This window comes from Artemia sp. Qi Xiang Cuo, unplaced genomic scaffold (assembly GCF_049724085.1).
Source record: "Artemia sp. Qi Xiang Cuo unplaced genomic scaffold, ASM4972408v1 HiC_scaffold_3256, whole genome shotgun sequence".
Lineage (NCBI taxonomy): Eukaryota > Metazoa > Arthropoda > Branchiopoda > Anostraca > Artemiidae > Artemia > Artemia sp. Qi Xiang Cuo.
The window spans coordinates 1-18,617 of record NW_028300649.1 but is presented as its reverse complement, the minus strand read 5'-3'; the positions used below and the strand labels follow the sequence as shown (position 1 = coordinate 18,617).

Here is an 18,617-nt window from a genome sequence, read left to right as displayed (position 1 = left end):
TCGATTGTATTTGTATTGGAATAAGTAACTTCGTTTCTTTCTTTTAGGCTGGTGGATTGTCTGGAGGTGCTTTTTGTCAAAATTCAAGTTTGTTAGTGAGTTGTTAGGTACTGGTGAAGTGTCCCCTACAACAAAGGAAATTCAAGAGGCAAGATCGAAAGCTAGAAACCCACGGAAAAGACGAGAATGACCCTCTCAAGTGCAGACTTTTTAGCTGAAAATAATATTTGCGGACAAGCCCTGCTTTCTATTGTATCCCAGGGAAATGCAATCCATGCTGAGCTAGGGCAATTGAAAGACTTTGTCCCGTTAGTTTTTAAAAAAGGAACAAGTGAGCATGTAAAATTTGGGGGAGTACTAATGGACTTCGAATACTTTCAATCACCAGACTCATTTGAAGCTACTCTTGAAAAAAATGCGGTAAACATATTTGAGCTTTATTCCCTTCTTTTTTCTCTCTTTATAAGTTTCTATTATATAGGATGCATTTTAGCTTCTGACATATTCTGGACGAATAGATCAAATACTTTTTTATAACCTTGGGTAGTGCCTTAAAAACAACGAATTTGATTAATTCCATAAAGATGACAACGAAGAACGGTAAAGAAGAAAATATGTAGCGGGTTTTATTTAAAAAAATATACCACCTACGATGTGGAAAACATCCAAGATTTGTTAGTTTCTGCTTGTGTGTTGAAGTATGGAAACTCTGGTTAAGTTAATTTCAATAGAATTAGTCTAACTGGCTTCTGAAGATTATTTTTAATGGGTAGTACTGATGTGTCTTTTTTATTATTCTCCCCAGCTAGCTTGGCTCTGGAACATCATAGAGAGTGGTCAAATCGCCATGCTGCTATTTTAACTTTTAGCCCTTTAACTTTTTAGTTGTAAAATGAGAAACAAGCATTCTATTTTAATGCCTTCCCAACCTAAGAAAGAATTAGCAGCTTCCTTATTTATTATCTCGAAAAGCGCTTTAAATTTTTGATACTATGTTTTATATTAATATTTTATAAATAATGATTAAGAAGAACCTGTAACTTATATTGCACAGAAGAAACAGCTTACGGCTTTCTCTTAGCAGGAATTGTAAAGAACACTATGTTGTTTGCACTACCCAGATTACCCAGTAAGTATTCTACTATAACGTCATTTATGGTTGTAACTTATGATTATGACATCAATCTTCATCTTGTATACAAAGTTGCAGTTTTTTGTCCCAGAATTTTATTTATTTTAAATATTGTGTTTAAATATTGTGTTAAAAGCATTTTATTTTAAATATTGTGTTTGTCAATTTCACAAGGCACTAGATGTACCACTTTCCTTTAACAAGAGCCCTTAAACAGCTCTATGATGTTCCAGCGATCTGTTCGAAGCGGAAAAAAAATGAAAAAAGGAGGCCACATAAGTGCTTCCCGAAAGAAAAAAAATGAAAAAAAATGAAAAAAGGAGGCCACATAAGTGCTTCCCGAAAGAAAAAAAATGAAAAAAAATGAAAAAAGGAGGCCACTAGTGCTTCCGAAGAAAAAAATGAAAAAAGGAGGCCACATAAGTGCTTCCCATGCAAAAGAAAGTTATTTTCTTGTTGTTCAAGCCAAGGGACTGTAAGTTTTGTCTATAGGGTTTTTGGCCAAGGCAGCTCCAATGGTGTGCTTTTTTTTCGATCCGATGCCATTTTGAGGGGGTTTCAGGCTATATTTTTCGGTTACAATGGGCTGTTGTTCGTCCACGATCTGCTGTCTACAGTATTCTAACGTTTCGAAATGATTTTTCCGATAAATACAAAGGTACGAGTCTATGAAGTCCGTTTATGCCGATCTCAGGTATTTTCAAAGGTGCCCAAAGCTTACAGTAACTGAAAAAAGCGTGTTTTAAATTAAATTTTCAAGTGTAAAAGGATCGCAATTTAACAGTCATTCAGAAATGGCAACTACTAGCCTCGCAAAATTTATGAGTAAAAACATATAATTAAGAAAATTTATTGGAATTCCAAAGAAGAAAAACCCTGGAAAATGGTGGCAGAAAATCACATTTTAGTCTGTGTACCGCTGATTTTCACTGATGCGTCTTTTTTCTCTGTTTTTTTTTTCCCGATGCTAACATGCTTCTGTAAAATCCTCTTGATACCACTAAAGTAAAATGCATTCAGAGAAACCTCATTTTGGTATCATTTTCGTATTCCATCTATGATCTTATGGTATATGACTTCATGGAGAGTAAGTTTCAGTAGGTATTGTTAGTAAATAGCGATAGCTTTAAAAAGGTATTCTGTTCTCTACTAGGTTCCAGCTAAGAAAAAGCCTTATGCTTTTTCCCGTGTTTACTTTAATTAATAATTTAGCAAGAATAACCAAAAAGGTCAAGCCTTTGGCCTCTTGCAGATGTAACTCTATGTTATGACGTCATGTGTTTACTTGCAGACGAACTTTTTTAAATTATAGTATATTGTATTCAATACATTTCTTTCATGGCTATTTCATTTACTTGTTCACTTGTCTCTATATTTTGCTACCTTCTTATTTATTTTACGTAATTTTTTGTCAATCATTTATAAGCCAACAGATTTCGACAAGTTTTCAAAGCACGATTCAAAGTTTCAAAAGCTGAAAATGAAGAGTCCCCTGGGGATATGCTTTTGTAAGCCGATAAAGGCAAGGGCATGCAAATTTGGAACGATTATCATCTGATAATACGGATCTGATGTGTTCTTTGAAAACATGGTTTTTACTTAACAAAAACCTATTCTAATGAGCCAAGTCTTCAGGGGTCATTTTCTCCGCAGTGTTAGATCTTTCATTCTGTTGCGTGGTCAGGTTTGAAGACAATTCCTCTTTTTTATTGAAAGCGAAAATTTTCCGCGTCTCAATTAGGCACAGGAAAACTTTAATTGATAAATGATGGCAATTAGCATGCAATTAAATTATTGCAGAACATACTTCAAGAAGGTACCCATTCATTAGATTATTTGATACTGGTGTATTATGCGGGCACCGCGAAGAATTCAAGTATGGTTAATGCTAATGAAATAAAATAAAATAGGATGAATATATAATAGTTTAGGAACAAATTTGGGCTATCTATTTGCACATTAGGGGGGGGGGATAAAGTATAGCATATATTAAATAGGTAACTTAACCTAGGGACCTTTTTCCCCCTGAACCCCAAAAAACAATCGTTTTAATATTGTAACTCATTGCGAAACCACGGTTTTGCAACGGTCTATAGTGGTCTCTTGCAAATAGCCTGTTTGACGGGTTTTGTGACTAGTTTCCTTGATACAGTCTATAGCGGTGGGCCCGCATAATGCACCAGTACCGATTATTTTCCATCTGATATGTTACGTACAGATATGCCACAGTGCATAATACATTCAATACTACCCCAAAAAGAGACACAATTATAAAAAATATGATATTTGAAAAGCTCTTAAAATAGGTCCACTTGTTCAGTTTTAGCTGACACAAATCATAGTTTCTATGTCCTGATTTTTGTAGCCACTCTGTCAAACAACTTTTGCTAATAAGTCCTATGCTTCCTTTGCAGTTGCAAAGACTTACCAAATTTTCTGAAACTCCTGAATCGAAACAATTTCGAAATTGGGGGGAGGGGGCTTAGCATGAGCATCTACATTGACCTCAGGCGCAAATATACTAGGTATGTGAATACAATATTTATTTTGTAACTTAATGATAACTATGTATTAGTTATATAGACATTAACGTCCAAAAGTAGTTTTGATGTAACACTATAGTGAGAAACAGTTGTTCTAACGCTAAGCTGTTACAAAATTATGCATAGAAGCATGGTAGTAGATTCTTTCTCTTGTTAGATTCTTAAATGCTGCAAAGTGTTTGTACCTTGTAACAATTAAAAACGCTCGTAAACTCTCAGGATACTTTCTAATACGTTCTAAGACCTCCCAGAAATCGTTCCAGATTTTTCAGTCCGAAGTGTATAGAACTCAAGAACGTATCCAGGATTTTTTCGGGGGGGGGGGGATTACAAAATACCTTAAAACATGCATAAAAAATTGGTTATATTCATTTTTGTTGCGTTTTTACGAGTTGAACACACATTTAGGGGGGAACCGCCTAATCCGCTCCCCACTGGATACGGCCTTGATAGAACTATACCAAGTGCTACTATGTTTGGTGCATGAACACGTTCTAGGACCGCACTAGATGTACGTCTTATTTGACAAAAAAAGGAAAAAAAAATATGACTAAAATAACTCCGACAACGAGAACAGAACTTACTGCTTTGGAACTCTCATGGATTTTTTTCTAAGATTTCGTCAGAATTTCCACATTACAGTTTTACTGGAAATTCCATTTTACGCCACCTTTACCATTTTATTGGATATTCTCTGTAGCGACCATATTTCCAAAAATTCTTAAATACTGCTATTTCCTGATAACAGATATCTTTTACTTGAATAGTCCCATAGCTTGAATTTAATACAGTGAGTGTAAATGGAAAAGTGTAAAGTTAAGAGTGAAAGGAGTAAAAATATAATGTTCCCAGAGCTAATTGTGCCAGTACCCAGAGATAATTGTCTATAATTTCTCTTGGTCCCTCATCTTGTCCCTCTTTTAGTTACTTTGGTAACTAACGATTTTTGTAGCCAAACTGTCAAACAGCTTTTGTTAATATGTCCTATGTTTCCTCTGCAGTTGCAAAGACTTACCAGGTTTCCTGAAACTCCTGAATTGAAACAAATTCGACAAACATGATCTATACAGACTAAATTTATACAGAATATTATAACGTCAAATCATAAATGTAGTCACACTCAAACTTAAAATAATATATATTTTTTTAAACATAACCATTCTTGATAAAGAGGGAATATTAGTTTTAGAACGGACTTTCAACTACTTGTTTTAGGATGGAAGTCAGGGCAAATCTTTTCTGTATAAATGTTTCTTATTTATAAATTTGTATCAACTAGTTCTTCTTTGATCTCGAGTTGCCTCTCATAGGAAGAGGAGTCATTTAGTCTGTTTTGGCTTGGTATTTTCTTTTTGAGTATGCTACATTGTTGTTTTTATAATCAAAAGATTTGAATAAGCTGAGATAATCAAGAAATTTAAATTGACTGAAAGAATTGCTGTTAAAGACGAATTCTTCATGATTTGATTATATTATCACACTTTATGCTCATATGTGTTCCCTCTCTAACAAATGATTTTGTGACAAGTCTGCAGCTGTAAATCATACCCAAAAGGGCAGGGTCATTGGATTCAATACTCTCAGATGTATCTATTCATCGAACCAGATTTATGTAAGAATCTGAACTTGCTTGAAGAAAATAGAAAAGTAAAATAGGATGTTCAACGATTTTCAAATTATTTTCAATCTAAGGCACCATGTGCACCACATTTAAAAAATATAACCTGTCGGATGGATAGACCTGAGTCTCAGGTATTGAATGGTATCAAAATGCCTTCTTTAGTTGACATCTTGAAACTTAAGGAGAGCAGAAAATAACCTACTTACTATAGCATAGTGATTGTGTGTCTTTCAAACGTGTACGTAATGTACAAGGTATTGAGAATGGAGGAGTCGTATCCAAAGCTGGCTGTCCCAACTAATGACAATTTAAGTGTAGTGTTGACGTGAAAAAATTTAAAAAGAATTACTAAACTCTGATTTATAACAATTCAGTGAAGCTTCCGTATTTTTAGCAGTATTTTTAGTATCTTAATTTCTTTTTACGTACATAAATAAATCAGTACTTACAATTTTGTTGTGAAAATCAAAGGAATAGAATTGCCCGGTTTTGAACATGTCCATGTCTACTAATTCCCCGGGTCCATGATTTTAATTTGATTTTTGTTCTAATTTTGAAGTGTTATCTGTCTTGCAGTCATTGAGAATCTTAGATGACCAGTTAAAAACTAACTTTGGGAGCATAATCAATCGCTTTTATCTGTTTTTGGAAGCTATTCATAGATACGTCGTAAATCTTCGTACTTTCTTAGAAGATTTGGAATCCGGAGCTTTTGTGCAACAAACAATGGAAATGCTTATGGATCACTATGAAGCCAGGCAGCTAATGGTAAGCTTTTACATTAACTATGAAAGCCAAAATTCTTGCTTGACTCTTTCTTAAGTGGAGGATATTTATAGCTCTTGTTTATGCCCTACCCATTCTAGGAGGGGGAAGGGCATCTATTACTCGGTTCTCTGTGCGCCGCTTTGGGCAGGGAAGTAATGTAACTTGATTCTAGGACAGACTAAGTACAAAATTTTCAGGTTATTTAGGCACTGTGAATTTACTGCTGTCAAGGTCAAGAGTTACGTAGTCATAGACGAAGCAATATCTTTGACGTAGTAAAGAGCGACATGTCTCTAAGGGCTGCCTGACGCACCTCATGTGTCCCCGGGTGCCTCCGTAGCTCCATTGGCATCAGACTAAAATTTTAGAAGTCTTATTTTTCTTAAAAAGGTTAAAAAATATGTATCCAGGGGGACGTAATCCATACAGCCCCAGGGGCAAGGGTAACAAATTCAGAATATAGCCCATTTAAAACGGACTTCATTGGTATATTAGGTTAAAAGTGAACATGCGTTGTTGCGTTTGAATTCATACACGTATTTGCGTTGTTGCGTTTGAATTCATACAAGTATTTTCAGTTTGTATGATTAGAGGGCCCAACTAGAGGCTCCCGGGCCAGTGCCCGTTCTAATGAGCCCCATTCCAACCTTATACATATATATAGGCATGTTGATCCTCTGTCAACCCATAATCCTTCTGGAATTACTAATGGACTGGTCCCTAATAGTTGAATGCTAATCGTTAAAAACCCTGAGGATTGCTGTACAAATGTCCAAAGGACATATTAATTTATTTATTTGAGTTCAGGTGGAGTTCAATTTCTGGTTATTTGGTGCTTTATATTCAAGGGCTTCTCAGCTTATTGGTTAGAAATTTGATGCTAGTGATGTAATTTAGATATTAAAACCAAAGCATATTAGGTACATGCTTAAAAAGCTGGCGCATGGTTTTTAAGGACTTTGTAGCTTTATCATCGCAAATCTGAGGTTAACAGTTTATTTGGATTCTGGAATCAACAAATGATTTCTAATTTGCGCACAATGGGGGTACATATGTTTTTGAGCTTGTTGGTAGCGATCTAATCTTGTACTATAGAAGTGCTAAATCAATAAACATTACGCACATGTTTCTGTGTGACAAAAAAAATTGAATGGTTGATCAAACTTTTATTTGAGAATTTATTTTGTGTCATGTTTTTTTTTAAATCTAGTGTGCTTCCAGGTATTGAAGTAGTGCTATCTAGATTTTGTTAGGTTGCAATATATGATGAAGGGAAAATACGAAAAGTCACAATTAACTAGAGAATCGTAAATGGGGCTAAGATAAGTTTCTTCAGCATCTCTTTTAAGGGTAACTCTTTGGAGGATACATTCCTCGGTTTCAACCGTCCCTCTGAAAACTTGCATGAAACCTTTAATTGGAGCAATGATGTAGTTGCTATGAAAGAAAAAGAAAGGGTCTGGGCTATCATGAATATGGCGAGCCATAAATTGTCGATTGCATAGCTAATGTTGCAATATTGCAATGCAAAATCAAAACCCAGTAAACCCATATACTTCACAAAAGATGTTTGTTTTCCTCCAAAGTTTGCATTTAAAGATTTCTGAACCTATTTAAACATATACCAATTATTCCCTAATATTGCAATATTGAGGGTCAATATCGAAAGTACGGTAAGTACGTACTTCCACAAGTTTTGTTTAATTTTCACCAAAGTTAAATTTACCATGACTGCTCTTACCACAACAACCATCAATGCTCTTACCATGAAAGCTTCCATCATCGCTAGTACCAACCAACCCTTCCAAATACGACTGCTTCTACTACAGCTCGTTCAACTAGGAGTATTGCCACCACGGCTGCTCCTACTGCAACTGATACTACCAAGTTTCTACCATTTATTACCATTAAATTCTATTATTATTAACCCCTTAAGGCCCAAGACAAAATGTCAAGAGGGTCTATTTGTCCTTTTCACCTGTTTCTTTTTATTGCATAACTAAGCCAAAAATGCATTTACAGATTTTTCCTGTTTCTTTTTTCCGAGATACATGCTGTCCTATTTATAGGACATTGGGTTCTTGTGGTATCAAAATATACACGATTACATCAAATATGGTTTTACTGCCAAAAATTCAATTAAATGCAATACAAACCGACTACAAATCAAGACTTAGTGTGGTAAGACACAAAACAGCCAGTGCACAGGGTGGCGTCACATTTCTTAGAGTAGCTCAGTGGTCTTTTATTGCAGTTTTCTTCTTGGCATCGTCACTGTTTTTTACGCTTCACTAGGAAATGTCCTATTCTATCATATCGTGTGCTAACAGGTGGTGCAGAACCTTGGTTTTCCTTCTACCACTGAAGGCCTTGGTTTCCGTCTTCCGTAATTGGTTTTCAGAAGGGATCATGTGACCTCCCGTTTTTAAATCTATAAGTCATTTCCTTTTCTTTCTAAACCACCATATTGAATAGTATGCAAGCATTGACGACAGCCATCTCTAACCGGCGCACGAACAGAGCCCAATGCCATTTATACGTTATTTCTCTAACAGACACAGCATACTTGCTGATTAGCCAGTCATGTAAATCAAACTCAACCCATGTAGATGTTGCTGCTGTACTGCCGTCTTTTACATCTGTCTCTTAAGTCTCCGTTAATCCGGTCTTAGTGGATCTAGGCTGAGATGATTAGATGCAACAGAGACAATGTTGTTATCCTGCCATTTTACGACCAATATATCGCTTGCTGCATCAAACCGATAATCATACGCTCCTGGTTTCCCCTTCATTAAATTATTGTTGGAAGGGAGAGGGCGTCTTGCTAATCGGTTTTCTCTAACTGTCCCAGTCGCTTGAAATCCAGTTCCTTTCAGATCACACAAAAACTTATGACTATGGAAATTGTCAAAATATAGTTCATGGCTGTTACCATCTTCAACAATCTCTAGAAGTCATTTCACGATTCGAGACCCTAAGCCTTCTTTAGCAGCATGAGATGGAGCACTAGGCTCCTTCTCCGAGTAAAGATGAAACCGAAGGCAATAGCCGTCCGAAGTTCATAGAGCCCATGGTTTAAATCCATGTCAAATGACTTTCCTCGGATAAACTGTTTCAGATAATGTTTCCCGTAATATTTCACAATCATTTTGTCGATTGACATATGCTGAAAGGAAATTCCTAACTGCTTAAAGTTTGTGTTGACTGTTTAAAAGAGGGGTTTCACCTTGAAATCTCGCTGATCTCTGAAGTTTTGAACTGATTCTTTGTCTACGAAGTGGATGTTCTCTTTTATCCTCATAAATCAACTTCTGGGCATTGCTCTTTTGACAACATTAAGTCCAAGATCTTCCATGACTAACCAATAAGCTCTTCTGGAATACAGTCTGTTACAGTCCGAAAAAATCAGTATTCCTACGAACACACAAATTTCATCAGCTAGTAAAGTCGAAGTCTCCCCTAGAAGTTACATATCTAACCGTTTCACGAGAAATGAGGTCAAAGAATTTATTGTCTAGAAACAAATCCAAAAATTCTACTTGTGTTTATCCTTCTATTGCTTCTCGGGCTTTCTCAAGCGCCCGAGCCATTACTTTGCCCAAGTTTAAAGACATTTTTTTTTCATGGTGACTGATTGGCTGAAGTTGAAGGATGATAAAGAATTCACCTTATTATTGTTATTTTACTTATACCCGATTGAAAAAGAAAAAAAGGATTAATAATAAGAAAAAGCAAGCAATTCACACTAACTAATAGAAACTATCACATGGATATCACAAGTAAACTAAACGCATAAGTGAACACCCGGAAGAAAATTTCAGAGAGAATTATCATCGAAACCAGAAAAAGCGTAGATAAAACTTTCCACAAGTTGTCCCAACAAAATATCAGCTAAGGAAATTCATTAAAAAAAAAGTGAAAAATCCAAGGAAAATTGAAACCAACACAAAAAGGCATAAAACTTTGAAGTCGCTTGTCAGGTCTGTTGTTATCCAGGAATACGGTTAAAATAAAGTTATCTAACTGTTGTCAAAGTCAATTCTGGCTGGGGAGCGTTAACTATTTTCTACAGAGTTTTTAAAACTACTGTTGTGCAATTATGCTAGTTATGACCTTAATGACATCACTGATCTGATAATGAATGATCAATTGACCTGGAAAAATTAACATAGGTAGCTTGGTTATCAGTAAAGGCGTTACCACTCAAAGGAGATTATTCTCATTGTAAATTTGTCATAAAAAAATAAGCCGGCTGTCCTATAAATAGGACAGTGGCCCGTAACGGGTTTAAACTTAGCACTAAGGAACGAGAGCAGTTTGATTTGCAAGGCAATTTCCAAATATTTCTTCAATTCAATGACCTTCGGAAATTATATCCTTAAGTAATTCGATTTTGCTGAAGTCATTTTTGGGAGATATCCATTTTGGGAGACCTGAAAAAATTAACATAGGTAGCTTGGTTACCAGTAAAGGCATTACCACTCAAAGTAGATTATTCTCATTGTAAATTTGTCCATAAAAAAAATTAGCCGGCTGTCCTATAAATAGGACAGTGGCCCGTAACGGGTTTAAACTTAGCACTAAGGAACGAGAGCAGTTTGATTTGCAAGGCAATTTCCAAATATTTCTTCAATTCAATGACCTTCGGAAATTATATCCTTAAGTAATTCGATTTTGCTGAAGTGATTTTTGGGAGATATCCATTTTGGGAGACCTGGAAAAATTAACATAGGTAGCTTGGTTACCAGTAAAGGCGTTACCACTCAAAGCAGATTATTCTCATTGTAAATTTGTCCATAAAAAAATAAGCCGGCTGTCCTATAAATAGGACAGTGGCCCGTAACGGGTTTAAACTTAGCACTAAGGAACGAGAGCAGTTTGATTTGCAAGGCAATTTCCAAATATTTCTTCAATTCAATGACCTTCGGAAATTATATCCTTAAGTAATTCGATTTTGCTGAAGTGATTTTTGGGAGATATCCATTTTGGGAGACCTGGAAAAATTAACATAGGTAGCTTGGTTACCAGTAAAGGCATTACCACTCAAAGCAGATTATTCTCATTGTAAATTTGTCCATAAAAAAAATAAAGCCAGATGTCCTATAAATAGGACAGTGGCACGTAACGGATTTAAACTTAGCACTAGGGAACGAGAGCAGTTTGATTTGCAAGGCAATTTCCAAATATTTCTTCAATTCAATGACCTTCGGAAATTATATCCTTAAGTAATTCGATTTTGCTGAAGTGGTTTTTGGGAGATATCCATTTTGGGAGACCTGGAAAAATTAACATAGGTAGCTTGGTTACCAGTAAAGGCGTTACCACTCAAAGCAGATTATTCTCATTGTAAATTTGTCCATAAAAAAAATAAAGCCAACTGTCCTCTAAATAGGACCTTCGGAAATTATATCCTTAAGTAATTCGATTTTGCTGAAGTCATTTTTGGGAGATATCCATTTCCCAGATCCAGGATATTCTTTGTGAATGGATTGACTAGCGTATTTTTTTAGAATAATTTTTGAAAAACCTTCAGAGATGACCTCTTTTGATCGACAAATCGAGTGTTTCACTACGATTACTACTTACCGTAGTTGAACTGGAAAGCACTGACGGAAATCACCTGCAGCAAATAAATTTATTTCATCGAATAACAAGTTTGGATTTGCAGTAGATCGCAACAATTGATCCATATTCTGTAAACTTTTGGGAACATCAGTGTCTCATACATAAGGGAAACGCCAAGTTATTCTAGTTATCTAGTTTTTACTGCACCATTTCTAATGCTTTAAATTGAGTCTGAAAGCGTATCTTTCAGGCCAAATGTCTTGTTTGTTGTTTGTTCAAAAGGCAATAGAGTTGATCATCAGAATATTGAACGTCCATGTTTCAGTTATCGTGGAAATTGTAAATGTTGTCCGTACCATATCCTCCCACCCAGAAAGAAAAAATTTACTTGCGATAAACGATAATAAATTAGCTAAACAAACTTGTCTAAGAAGTTGGATAAATTGTGTTAAAATCTAACGAAAGAAAACTTTTTTTTTGTAAATAGCTTATGCATACATTAGCTCAAACTCATTAGAAGTTACTACAAAACAACCTGAAAAGATTTAAAATTATAGAATAAAATACATATAAATTCAAGGATGTCCCATTTAAAATAATTAGTGGTTTTAATAAACTATATTTATATACTATCTAGTAAATTGCAAATGACGTTCTAGCCCTTGTGATGGGTAGGCGGACACACCTACGCTTATTCGTGGTAATCCCATTTCTCTACATGTTTTGCATCATTGATATATATATATATATATATATATATATATATATATATATATATATATATATATATATATATATATATATATATATATTCCCTAAAATTTTTGGGTATATAATCTGGATAATAGTGAGGCACTGTATATTTTCTGAGTATCACCCCATCCATACATCAGGGGACAAATACAGAATATCTTTTCACAGAAGGGAGAATTGGCAGTTGTGATCTTTTTGTTTTTTAGATCACATCATGGAATTTCATAATGATGTTACAACAGTTTTACCTACTTTTTTCTCAAGGTCATAACAATGGGTCATGTGAACTGAAGGAAACTAGCGAGATAAGATTTATTCATTATGAAACGTATATGCAATATTACACTATACTATTCCCCCAAAGGCTCTTTGGCCTGTAAAGAAGGGGAAAGACATATAAGTCACTGACTCAGAGAAAAAAAGTACTTACAAAGAAAAAACAAATAGAAAATAAATAAATAAAATAAAAATCATACAACACAAAAATTAAATAAAATAAATAGATTAAATAAATTAAGTAGATTAAACAAACAGACTCGAATGAATCCGGCAAAAAAACTTGTAAGAAACCGATTTTTTTTTTAAACTGACCGTTGTCATCGTTTAATTTTGGCAATTTATTGATTGTATTGTGTTGTTTTTTAGTGCGAAGCTTTATGGTTATTTGGGACGATGCTTTTGCTGGTTGACATATTTATTGATGGTGAAGTAAGGGAGCAGTTGCTTGTAACCTACTACCGCCATTCGGCAGATTCAAGTAATTGCTCTTCGGTGGATGATGTGTGCAAACTATTTAGGTCAACTGGGTTCTCATATAGTAAACGAAGGCCAAACAAATACCCTGAAGAATATTTTATGAGGGAAGCCTTGCCGCATTATTATATAGGTGAATTATGTATATTTTTGCATATACATTTTCTTACTCTTTCTTTCGTTTTTCTGTAGTGCTTTTTATTGTTGTTTTGACAACAATGAATTTTTATTGTTAAGTTTTGTTTATTTTGGAACATGTGTAAAAAATATAAAATTTGTTTTTCTTGGTTATAAATTGAGAGTGCATATTACGGCATATCTTACATTTGCTTAGAAATGCTTCTACATATAACCTTTTATTATATGGATGTTTCTCATTAATAGTTTAGCTTAAACTCCAATCTTTGCTATGGCTCCAGAGGTTGATAGTGTTCTTCAATCGTGGCCTCCAGACGTCGGAACGATGAACTATTGCTGGGTGTCCAACCAGTCTGGAATTATAGATTTGTGAGAAGCACGCCTTTCCCTATTTAGTGTCGATTCCTGTTGGTTACTCGCTTGTCCTCGTTGGATTGCCTCTTCTAGTTATCACTGGAAAAGCATGCTTGGCACTGATGGCTGGCGTGAAAATGATATGTTCTAGGCATTGCCGCCTTTGCTGTCTGTTTACATTTTGATAAGTCTGGGGGACTTGTGTATTGGCAGATTTTTGCTCAGCATTGCAGATTTTACGGCTGATCACGGATTATTGGCAGGTTTTATAGCGGCATTGCAGGCAGACACAAAGGTTTTTTACGGTTTGTTCTATGATTTTGTATAATTTATGCTATCTATCCTTTTATTACTTTTTTGGGTAAATGTACTAAACACATATTCTTCTTCGTTTTTCATTATTTGGTTGTACATATTTGCCTTGTTTCACAATATATTAGTACCTATCTTCTTTCTGATTACAACTTGGTATCTTCAAGTTCCACGGCATGTGTTAGTCTAGGAACATTTTGTACTCGATTCAATACTGTATAATCGAACTAACATCTACGAAGGAGAGTTAATTTTTTTTTATTCTGCACCAAGCAGAAAGGCTCATTGAGTTTTAGATAATGTAGTAAGGATAAGAATCTAGAACACCTTTAGTTGCACATACATACAGTTTATCCGCAGCATGCAGTCTTTAGTGGAATGGTTTTAAGGTCGCCTTGTGTAATTTGAAATCATTTCTTGAGTTTACCAATTTCATGATAAACGTAAGATGGGACATACAAGTTTTCCCCCTTAAGTCACAGTCAAATGGGTTGTGCTGTAACTGTAACCCATAGATTATATGTGTTCCAAGACTTAATAAAACCTTGACATTGAAGGCCTATTTTTATAATATTGGTTGAAGGATGTCGCTTAATTATTTGTTGGGCCAAATAAGGCTGAAAAATCAAACCGATACTACAGCCAGTGCTAAACTGAATAGCCAAAACTTAAAAGAATTAAATATCCTTTGAAAAAGCTAAACTTGTATAGTTTAACATATATCATCTAAACGATATTCTGTTCTTTGAATGTTGTAATAAGAGTTTCATTAACTCTCCTTGGCGGTTGCAAGTAGACTGACTCTTTTTATCATGCCATATTTTATCATGGGAGTGGCAATGTATAATGACGACAAGGCGTATCTTCATCCATGTTGGTGATAACTTTGGGACCCCAGCTTGATTATGACCTTCGCTAGCTGGGTTTTGCGTTGGCCACCAGTTTAACGTTGTGTAGGGCCAGTTGGTCACAAGAGCCTACCTCAAACATTAAAATTTGTTTGCTGGTTGTAACCATTATAACTATACACAATATTGGTTTCAAAAGAAATGTTGTTTCTTTACTTATTGCAAGTAGTATTCAGGTTAAACATGCCTATTTTAACGCCAAGTACTCCAACAATTCAATACAGACAATCCGTATTTTGGTTTTTCGCTTCAAAAAATTTTCTTACAGATTTTCGTCGGAAATTGCCAACGACGAAAAAAAAAAAAAAAATCAGATTTCGTATCAAAAATATGCAGGAATTCAGCTATCTAATATCAAAGATCTTACCTAGCAATTAAAAACTTTTTGTTTTTTCGGCCTAAATTGGACTTTATTTTTACTATTTGGTAATAAATTATGATATGAGGTACTATAGCCAAAAGCTAAATTTTACAGAAAAAAGAGAAAACATTTCCTATCTTAAAAAGCTTTAATTAATGCTACTGATTTTCTACCCTTTCTTGATCCATCCATCCCAGACCTGTTACTGATTTTATTTATTTTTTTTTTTTACTTCAAGATCACGTCATTGGAAAGCTTTGTTCATCCGATATTTACAATCAGACTAGCGCGTTTCCTCATCCTGAACACCACACCGCTGCACTCTCTACTCAAGCAGGCATGCTAGCAATCTGTTTGTTTTTTGCGCCAGAATGTCTTTATCTTCAGTCGGCAAGAATGAGAGAAATTGTTGACAGATTTTTGCCTGATAGTTGGGTTGTACCAATTCACATGGGATGGTGCATGAACTTGGTGGACTGGTGGCAACCTTATACCGCTGCTCATACTGCTTTAACTAATACAATAGAAGCAAGTAATGTGAGAATTTACTCAAAGAAACAGGCTGATTGTTTGCAAGTAAGATTTCTAAACTTACTGTCTTCTTCATAGGAAAGAAAGTGGGATTTTGTGATGAATTGTTGAAAAGGATCTAACACATCCCGAAAGTGCTTTTCTGCGTTCGTATCTTTGACATTTCTCTGAATAATCTGTGAAGCTTTTAGCAAAAATTTAGACTTCATTTTTATTAAGCGTCTGTTGATATTCTGACCTGAAAAAAAGTATGGATTTCTTCAAATTTTCTTAAAATTATACCATTTTTTTTGCCATTATTGAAAATTATCAATATTGTTGTAACTAATGGAAGTGGGGGGTGAGTGTGAAAGTCCATTTCGGTTAAAGAAATCAGCTAGAAGTGTTAAATATATCATTTGTAATGCGGCTTTTCCTTTCTTCAGAAAAATGAAAGATCCATTCAGAAAGTTTTTCAAACTGGAAAGCCAATTCTGCATTGATTTCTGCTTAGATCAGCTTATCCCGGTGGAATATTGTTGTATTTGTAAAATCCCGTTTTTAAGGGAAATGCAAGGTTTTGTGTTGCCTACATTCCCGGTGGAATATTGTTGTATTTGTAAAATCCTGTTTTTTAAGGGAAATGCAAGGTTTTGTGTTGCCTACATTCTTATTTTTAAGATGGCAAATACAATTTTAAGATTGGTAAGTCCCTACCCTGAAAAGCAAGTTTTATGCCCAGTCAACACCATCGTTAAGCCTGTCGATAAAAGCAAGGTTTATGTATGGTGTATTTTTTTTTCTTTGTTTTAACATCTCACTTGTACTGCAGAAGCGGAAAATGGAAATGGCAAGATATTGGTTTGAAAATTTTGCATTAACACTCATTTGTTCCCAACAATGCTTACTCTTACTTTTTGCTTACTTACTTACTCTTACTCGATCTTTGTATCTTTTGTTAGGACAATCTTAAACACAGGGAGGCTGTTGTCCCAAGATTCCATCTTTTCCAATTCCCCGAAAAGCATGCCTAACTATTAAATTTTATTGGTAACTCATGAGAAAGCTGTTGTTCCAAGTTTCCGTCTTTTATAATTCCCAAAAAAGTTTGCCTTTGGTCTTTACTCTGGTTGATAAGTCATATATTTTGCATTTGGAAGGTAAACATTATCTAACTCAACAAATTACAGAATTAAGAAATATTGCTTGAAAATATTTAGTCTATAGAGGTAAATAAATATTGGCAAAATGCCGGAAAAGCTTTGCCACATCCTACGAATTAAAGATCTAACAGGCTTTTCCCGTTTTGAAAAAAAAAACAAAACAACAATATGAACAGGGTAACCTTAGTGTAAAATCAGCCGAACCATTATAAAAGTAAATTATATACTTTATTTTCGTCTAAAGTATATGTCTTTTGTTTGTTTTTGTACTGAAAAGAAATTATAATAAAGGAAGAGAAACAATCTCTGAAAGAATAATAAATTATCTATGCATTAAATTTTAGTGCTACTCACTTTATAAATGTATTTTGGAAGCTCGAAGGTCCCAAATAGAGCAAGCATACTACTTAGGAGTTTACCTCAAACTCAACCAAATCGAATTAACGCAGTTGGCCAAAAATGTGCTTGTAGAATAAATTAGATATCTGTCTACCCAAAAACAGTCAGGTACAATATCCTTGATTTCTTACTTATCCTACCCGAATCGGCGAAAGCTCAGAGAATGCCTACAATTTTAAAATAACATCTTTTAAAGTCTTTAAAAAAGGATAAAAATAATAAATAATAAAAATGACTAAAGAGAACTAATTATTTAAAAGCAAAAATCGTGGACAAAACGAGTTTAAGGTTAGAGAAGCTTTAATGAAAGACAATACCAGAAACCACTCAGTAACGAAAAATAATAAAGAACTATGGTGGTAGAACTAATTTGTCGGAACATCCAATTAACGGGAAATAGTTGGTTCTAAGCCTATTAATTAGTCACTAGTATATTGGAGGTGGGGAGGGGTGGAGGGGTATACTTTGATCTGCCTCCACCAAAGTCAAAGGTTTCTAGGATTGTTCCTTCAATTATATTTTCTTTTATTCACCTATTTATGTTTGTTTCCTATTCCTTTGAGACCAATTTCAGAGTAAAAGGCTGTAAGGATAAAATTCTATGAGACACTAATTCTATAAAAAGACTCAAGTCGTGTATCTATATTTAGCTTTGATCTTAGTGCTATTTTCTTGGCAAATAGTGTCTAATTAACGTAGTAACGTAGTGAATTAACGTAGTCTAATTAACGTAGTGATGATTAACGTAGTCCAGATTCTAGATAAAATTTAGAATCTGGAGTGTCTTCAGTTCATTATTTCGAATCTTGAATACATGTATATGTAAAATAATTTTTTTGAATTGATTTAACTCTTTCTTCGAAAATTTTGCTACATATTTTTTTTATACATATTTTTTAGAAATTGATTTTGCAAACGCGAGTGGCCTTAAACGAAAGAATGTACTCAACCGAAAACTTGCTGGAAAAGTCAAACAGGCTATTGCGCCTACTCCAAGATAGTAATGGAACACTTCGCTGGCTTATTTTAAATGTTCTTTCTGAAGGAAAAATAGGAGAAAGTTCCAAAAATGGCCAAAAAATAAGAGACCTTATTGTAGCCAACCAAATCACCAGTGAAAATATATTAGAAATAATTCTTAACACGGTAGAATTAGAGCTTCAAATTAAAGAGACTTTGGGACAGTTACTTGAAAATAAAACGGTGGAGCTGGAAAGATTACAAAAAGAATGTATATCTTCCTTAGAAGAGCTGTCTTGAGGTATATTCAGGGAAGAAGCCTTTTACGAAGCTGGAGAAGAATGAAAATCTGGCAGCATGGTTTATTAAAGTTTCAA

The 18,617-nt window shown here is 34.6% G+C and overlaps 1 protein-coding gene across 2 annotated transcripts in view; it reads left to right on the top strand.

The window, feature by feature from the left end:
- LOC148938456 (WASH complex subunit 5-like) overlaps nt 1-18,574 on the top strand; it is a 31,932-nt gene extending 13,358 nt beyond the window's left edge. For both annotated transcript variants that reach the window (XM_089107780.1, XM_089107781.1), the window contains exons 3-7: nt 48-420; nt 5,873-6,064; nt 13,028-13,268; nt 15,447-15,784; nt 18,181-18,574. In XM_089107780.1, coding sequence (XP_088963906.1) covers nt 187-420; nt 5,873-6,064; nt 13,028-13,268; nt 15,447-15,784; nt 18,181-18,540 — 1,365 coding nt within the window. In that variant the 5' untranslated portion in view covers nt 48-186 and the 3' untranslated portion in view covers nt 18,541-18,574. The remainder of the gene's footprint in view (nt 1-47; nt 421-5,872; nt 6,065-13,027; nt 13,269-15,446; nt 15,785-18,180) is intronic.
- Nucleotides 18,575-18,617: the final 43 nt, after the last annotated feature.